Raw genomic sequence first — 7,500 nt, forward strand, 5'->3', positions numbered from 1 at the left:
TACAGCAATTTCTGAATATACACAAGTCAGTTTAATCGCTCACCAAACCACCTGAACTTGCTGGGAGATGCTGGAAGTACACAAAACGAACACGAAGTAATATGTTCTCAGTACTTTATATAGATCCCCCGCAACATTCCACACTTACGACCCCTCTGATTTTCTGTCTTGGATCCGATGCCCCGCGACATGAGCCATCTGTCTTCTCGCACTTTCCTCTCCATATCTTCATTAACTGTCGTTTCTTCTGACGGTTTGCATATCTTTCTCACTGTTTGGTGTCACTGCCCTCTCTCTAACCATTCGTTATCTCTACACACATCTGCGTTACAGTCATACTACTTGGCTTTCTCATTATTTCTGATTAACAGTACTTAGTCCAGTACCGTCAGAAAAATGAGAATAGTTGTACATGTAACGTTTCTTTTATCCAGCACCATTCATGTGTTAATTATTGCATGTATATGCAAATTTATAATTAGTAAATGTTTTGGTGCGTACAATGCAATTTAATTTTTTACATAACTGTTTTGCATGTATGCTATTTTTTTTTTCACATTTGTCTCCATACCCAATGCAAAGTGCGGCAGGAAATGCAAACTCTCGCCTAGTAATCGATCTCCACCGAGCGGCGTGGCACTCTTGCACACACCCTGCCCTTGTCGCTAGAACTTTTTGGACGAGTTTCCATTATAATTCTTGACGATATAGTGCTCGGATCACATCTTTTTTTTCTTCTACATGCTTTGCTTCACGTCCTCATAACGAGCTACTCAGAGCAACCCTCAACTTGGATCCCTCATCCGCCACCAGCGGGACAAAGCTGGCAGCTCCTCTTTCCTTAGAGGCAGGTAACAACTCCTACAAGAAATATGCCAACCAACCTGGTGACATTTCGTTTTGTCTTTACTTGTTTCCGTTGAATTATGAAGACAGTCTCTATTGCTAATGAGTACCGCACTAATAATCATCATACCAGGAAGTACCGATTAGTCTTCTCTGATTAGCGAGTCACGAGTGTCAATGGCCACTACACTCTCTAGAGGCCTTTCATTTATTTACTTTTTTTCTATTTTTACCTTTCTAGTGAAGAAAACATAATTTGTAAACAATGTTGCAGCAGAACACAGGGTCCCTGGCAGAATATACGATGGATCTCTCGACTTTTTTAGCACAAGATTCCACAACAAGCATGTAGCAACTTCCCGGCTTTACTCCTGAATGAACCTTGCTACGCGATATGATATTCACCACACACACACACACACACACACACACACACACACACACACACACACACACACACACACACACACACACACACACACAGTCTCACAGATCACAGTCTCACTCAATGATTGATCGGTAATAATGAGCTCTGAGCTTGCACTGAGAGGCTAACGGCTGCTGGTTGCGGGTCCACTCGTGATCAGGCCTTGGTGAATTACACACACACACACACACACACACACACACACACACACACACACACACACACACACACACACACACACACACACACACACACACACTAGGTATAATGGTCGCAGTAGTAGTAGCAGTAGTAGTAGTAGTAGTAGTACGTAGTTGTGGTGGTGGTGGTGGTGGTGGTAGTAGTAGTAGTAGTAGTAGTAGTAGTAGTAGCAGTAATACTAATCGTGGTGGTGGTAGTGTTGGAAGTAGAAATTTATTACTAGAATTTTGAACAGAAACTTCAAAAGGAATACAGAAAAAAAAAATGCATAGGAAAAAATAAATCATAATATGCAACACTCCTCGCCTCCCCTCCTTTCCTCACCTCTCTCTCTCTCTCTCTCTCTCTCTCTCTCTCTCTCTCTCTCTCTCTCTCTCTCTCTCTCTCTCTCTGCAGTAACCCCACGTGTACTTGCAGGCGGAAACTGAGCATCGTGGCGGATAGTGTGCGGGAATGGGACGACTGGCACCTGGACGACCTGCTCTCCACGCTCATCACGCAGCTTGGTGAGTCCTGCCTTGCTGCCTTCCTTCCTTCCATCCTTCTTCTTTTCCTCCTTCCTTTTTCCTTCCTTTCTTCCTTTCTTTCTTCTTTATTTTCTTATATTCGTATTTTCTTTCATGCTTCTTTTCTTTCCTTTCTTGTTTTTTCTTTCTTCCTTCCTTCTTTCTTTCTTTCCTTTCTTGCTTCCCTCCTTTATTTCCTTGTTTCCTTACTTACTTATTTCCTTCCTCTATTCCTTACTTATTTCCTTCCTTACTTAATTTTCTTATTTCCTTCCTTCCTTCTTTCCTTCATTCATTCATTTTCCCATTCTTTCCCTTCTTTCTTTCCAATCATTTCACATCCCATCTATTTCCAACTTTCGCATTTCCTTCTCTCTCTCTCTCTCTCTCTCTCTCTCTCTCTCTCTCTCTCTCTCTCTCTCTCTCTCTCTCTCTCTCTCTCTGCATCAGAGGATTCATAAATACGGCTGTTTTTCTTGATTCTGTTGTAAAATAATGAGTGTTTTTGTGGTTGTGTTGATGATGATGATGTGGTGGTAGTAATGGTGGTGGTGAATGGTGATGGTGGTTTTGTGATGAGGTTTTCTTTTTCTTTTTTTTTTTGTTACGGATGCCTTGCCGTGAAGGTTGTTAGTTTGTGCTTTTGTTGTTGTGATGATGATGGTGGTGATGGTGATGATGGTGGTGGCTCTGATAGTAGTAGCTTTGATATTTCTTTTTTTCCTACAGAAGTTTCAACCCTTTCATTGCCATGGTCACCTTTAGTTAAAATTTAGGGCAGTATGGAAGTATAATTGGCATGGGCGTATGGAGAATAGAAAGAATAAGAGGTTCATTGTCTTTTTTCCTGTGCTACAAAACTAATTAATATACTCCAGTGCAAAAATATGTCTGAAAAATGTTAAGGAATTATGGGAATAAAATGGGTATCACTGAAAGAGTTAACTCTATTAACAGTATAAATGTTTACCGCTATCATACCTGTACAATGAAATTTGTAATTTGTACATTTTCACGGTGAAATGCACTCTTTTCCAACAATTGTATTTACCCTGAATGTGGTGGAATTCTCGTTATTTTATTATGTCATATTATTTTCAACCACTATGTCCAGCAGATACATTCCTTCCTCTGCTTTATGATCGGTTATAAATGTCACTTTTATTCTCGTCTCTTCGTTTCTACACAGTGATATATTAAGGAGCTGGGAGTAATTCGGATGTTTTGTTGGTCTTAAGTAATCTCTGTGAAGGAACATCCGGATTTCAGGATTTTACAGCACTGGGTATGGTGAGGACAGGGATCATGGAGTCTTTCTAGGCGGGGGCACCATTCTGAAACGTTTGGACATCTTAAATCACCTACTCATAACATGCTCTAGTGTTAGTTGTTATGGTTTCAAGGTATTTTCATGATCTTGCTAGTGGATTAACAAGAATCCCGCATCACCTTCCCACTAATCAGCTTTGTAGACTTCGAAAACAGTTCTTTAGAGCCGAAAACCTTTCAAAACACGAGCCAAGACTTTTAGTGGTAAGTAAACACCACTGAAACATGGCAAAAAGCAAAACGCTTTCTTATTTTTTTTCTTTTCGCGCTGTTATTAGTTTCTTATTTTTATTTTCATTCGGGTACGTTTTCCACAAAGAATTTTCGACTTTGTGAAAGTAACGACATCCGCTCTTGAAAAGACCTCCAATAAGTCCATATTTTTCTTTACTCGTAGTTTATTATTAAGAAATTGGTTTAACTTACTTTAAAGAGGGAAATGAAAAAAATTTCGAGCACTACTATTACTACTACTACTACTACTACTACTACTACTACTACTACTACTACTACTACTACTACTACTACTACTACTACTACTACTACTACAACAACTTTACTACTACTACTACTACTACTACTACTACTACTACTGTTACTACTACTACTACTACTACTACTACTACTACTACTACTACTACTACTACACTACTACTACTACTACTACTACTACTACTACTACTACTACTACTACTACTACTACTACTATTACTGTTGTTACTACTACTACTACTACTACTACTACTACTACTACTACTACTACTACTTTTTTTTTTTCTACTACCTCCACCCCATGTTTATTGATGTGTCAATTAGGGGCTCCATTACTTGGAGGTCATTAGCCCCAGCTCACGCTAATGACTGTGGCATCCAACCATATCTAATACTCTATAATATAAACATTAGTTGTTAACTATAAATTCACTCTACCTCTACTCTACCTACTCTCCACCACTGTAGCCTCGCAGTCGAGGCCTCCTAAGTCTGCAGGTATGGGAGTGGAATGCCTTGTCCCCCTGAGACACAGGAGGGCAGATCTGAGGAGGGAGAATGAGAGACGGCACCTCATCCATGCGACGACATGGCTCCTTGGCTGGTGCTTCTTTTCTGCCATTAGGTCGGCTAGTCTTGAGTAGAAGCACTGAGCCTTGGAGCCCATCCCGCCAGATGTGGTGAAGACCAGAGGTGTGAAGCTGCCCTGGTCAACGTGTTGGATTCTCTCCCCATACGCTCGGATCTTCTCCTGCTCATTCTTGCGGTGGGCGGCCTCCAGGGAGAGTTCGTGGTGACATGCGGCCATCGGGTCAAAGATCCGTATGTCCATGAATGCTTTCTGTCCCCTTGTCCAGAACCCTCGTGCACTGACGTCGACTCGAGCCTCGTTGGTGGTGTTGGCTGTTCTGTAGCGCAGGTGCTCGCCGTCTAGCGGCAGGAGGGTCGGTTCAGTGGAGACATCGTGGCACACCTCCCTGAGCATGCTGGCGGTCAGATCTCTCACCTCATCGTGCCTGATACATACGAATCCCCCTTTTTGCACGTCATGGTGTGGTTGACGTCATTGGGGGAGCCACACACACAAGTACTGGGGAGTCCTTCCATCGGCCAGCCGTACCTCAGAGCAATGGCGTCGACAAATTCTTGTTTGTTGAGGCTGAAGCCCTTCGCTCTGATGGGCAGTGACGTTAGCCAGTTAGAGGCTCCCGTTTCCTGTGCAGTGAGGATTTTTCTCACTGTGGTTGCAGGCAGGATGTTTATCAGGTCTTCGAGACAGTTTCGTTGATGTTGTTGCCTATCTCTAGATATAATTCGTCCTTGCTCAGTGACTGCACTTTGGGCTATTTCACCATGTGCGTCCTGAGCAATGATCTTCTCTGTGAGGGACCTGGTGAGCTTGAGGGAGTTGAGGTTCTCCACAGTCGCCAACTTCTCAGGGGAGGTGATTCCCATCCCGCCCAGTCTTGGTGGAAGTTCGAGCAGCGCCCTTTCCCCATCTCCGATGGTGTGGTATCTCAGTAACGCTGGGAGGAAGGTGCTCCTTATCGAGACCTCCAGTGGTGCAAGGAGAGGGCTGATGCCTGGGATGGTGCGCATGGCGAATCTCCATCGATGCTGCAAGCCGTGGGTGTAGGCAGAGTAGGCTGCATGAGGCTCAGTCCTGGCCATGTCGGACAGGACTTCCACCTCATGTATCCACTCCTTCACCTTTTCTCCTATGTACTCCTTCTTGAACTCCTCTGTTCCGATGACAGCACCCAGATGCCGTTGTCCATCCTACTACTACTACTACTACTACTACTACTACTAGTGCTGCTGTTACTACTACTACTACTACTACTACTACAACTACTACTACTACTACTACTACTACTACTACTACTACTACTACTACTACTACTGCTGCTGCTGCTGCTACTGCTGCTGGTGGTGGTGGTGGTGGTGGTGGTGGTGCTGCTGCTGCTGCTGCTGCTACTGCTGCTGCTGCTGCTGCTGCGGCTAATACTGCTACTGCTACTTCTACTACTACTACTACTCCTACTACTACTACTACTACTACTACTACTACTACTACTACTACTACTACTACTACTACTACTACTACTACTTCAATAGTGGCAGACGTTCCACAAGCCTCGCCACAAAAGATAATTGGGGGTAATCCCTCAAAAGCGACGTGGGTCCGATCATCATGTGCCAAGAGATTAAGAGAGAGAGAGAGAGAGAGAGAGAGAGAGAGAGAGAGAGAGAGAGAGAGAGAGAGAGAGAGAGAGAGAGAGAGAGAGAGAGAGAGAGATTCATCTTACCATTATTGTCCGTTGTTATTATCATTGTTATCTTCGTCATCATCATCATCATCATCATCATCACCATCATCATCATCATCATCATCGTATTACTGCTACCATCCCATGCAGCACGACTCGCTTTAGGAAATCTGTAAAAAAAATTATACAAAAAAATAAAAAAAGAATAGAAAAAAATGTTTCGATATCTCGAGTGGGTCTGTGTCCGGTCTGTTTTCAATCCGGAGAGGAAATATTTCTCTTTTATTTTACATTATTTAATTTAAACGGGTATTTTAGAGTAGCGGGGGACGATTAGTGTGTCATAACAGTGCTGGATAGAACAACAAGATAAAATGGAATGGCGGTGATAATGCTGCGCTTCCTTTTATGTTGGATTCGGTGCTGCTGATCTCACCGATTACATGAAACTAATTACAATCACAGGTTTCGCTTGAATATTGGAGAAAGATCAACACAGCTTGTTTCATTTACCTCGTGGTGCATGTGTACGTGCACTTTTCGTTTCTAGATCAGCTGTTTTAAGTTCCCAAAAAAATGCTTATTATCTCTTTGTATTCTGCTGCGGCGCTAATTGCTCTCACAGGTGACGGTTTTTGTTTGAGAAAGACACTATTTTATCATTTGTCTCGTGGAATATACGTTCGCACATTTCCTTTGCCTTATTTATCTGAAAGGGTGTTTTTGAACGTCCTTGAAAAAAAAAAAAAAAAAAAAAAAAAATATATATATATATATATATATATATATATATATATATATATATATATATATATATATATATATATATATATATATATATATATATATATATATATATATATATATATATATATATATATATATATATATATATATATATATTATGTCTTCGTATTCTTGTACGGTATTAATTACACGCATCGGTGACGCTTCTCTGTGCCACGAAGATTATCTTATTTAATCATCTCCGTGGAACATATATTGTTTTTCGAAAGACTAGTTGTTGTGTGTCTGTAAAATATAATCATAATATTATTCAAAAGCCATAATTAAACTTCATCTCACGTTAATCCCATGAACTTTTCTTGAGCTTAATGACAAAAGGAATATTAATTTCAAACACACCAGTGGCATCAAAGGGAGTGTTCAGGTAGTTCAAGGGTTTTACCGCCTATAACCTTATTTTTGCTCAGTGAAATAGTTTATAAGAACTACTCAGATTAAATGGAAGGTGTCATGGTGTTGCTAGTCAGCAGTTAAACGGTTAAATGGTAAGTACTTGATGTGTCTTCGTCAGTCGAGTAATTTCGTTCTCTTGTCTCCCTTCCGCAGAAGTCGACCCGCAGGAATTTATGCGTCGTCTTGGGAAGGAGTACGTGCGGGAGTGTCGCCGGCAGTACGGCAAGGC

General features: G+C 41.6%; 1 protein-coding gene across 3 annotated transcripts in view; it reads left to right on the forward strand.

The window, feature by feature from the left end:
• Positions 1-7,500, forward strand: part of LOC135103546 (head-specific guanylate cyclase-like) — an 83,566-nt gene that overhangs the window by 50,534 nt on the left and 25,532 nt on the right. For all 3 annotated transcript variants that reach the window (XM_064009970.1, XM_064009971.1, XM_064009968.1), the window contains exons 4-5: positions 1,892-1,980; positions 7,425-7,500. The exon at positions 7,425-7,500 is cut by the window's right edge and continues 574 nt beyond it. In XM_064009970.1, coding sequence (XP_063866040.1) covers positions 1,892-1,980; positions 7,425-7,500 — 165 coding nt within the window. The remainder of the gene's footprint in view (positions 1-1,891; positions 1,981-7,424) is intronic.

This window comes from Scylla paramamosain, chromosome 9 (genome assembly GCF_035594125.1).
Source record: "Scylla paramamosain isolate STU-SP2022 chromosome 9, ASM3559412v1, whole genome shotgun sequence".
Taxonomy (NCBI): Eukaryota; Metazoa; Arthropoda; class Malacostraca; order Decapoda; family Portunidae; genus Scylla; species Scylla paramamosain.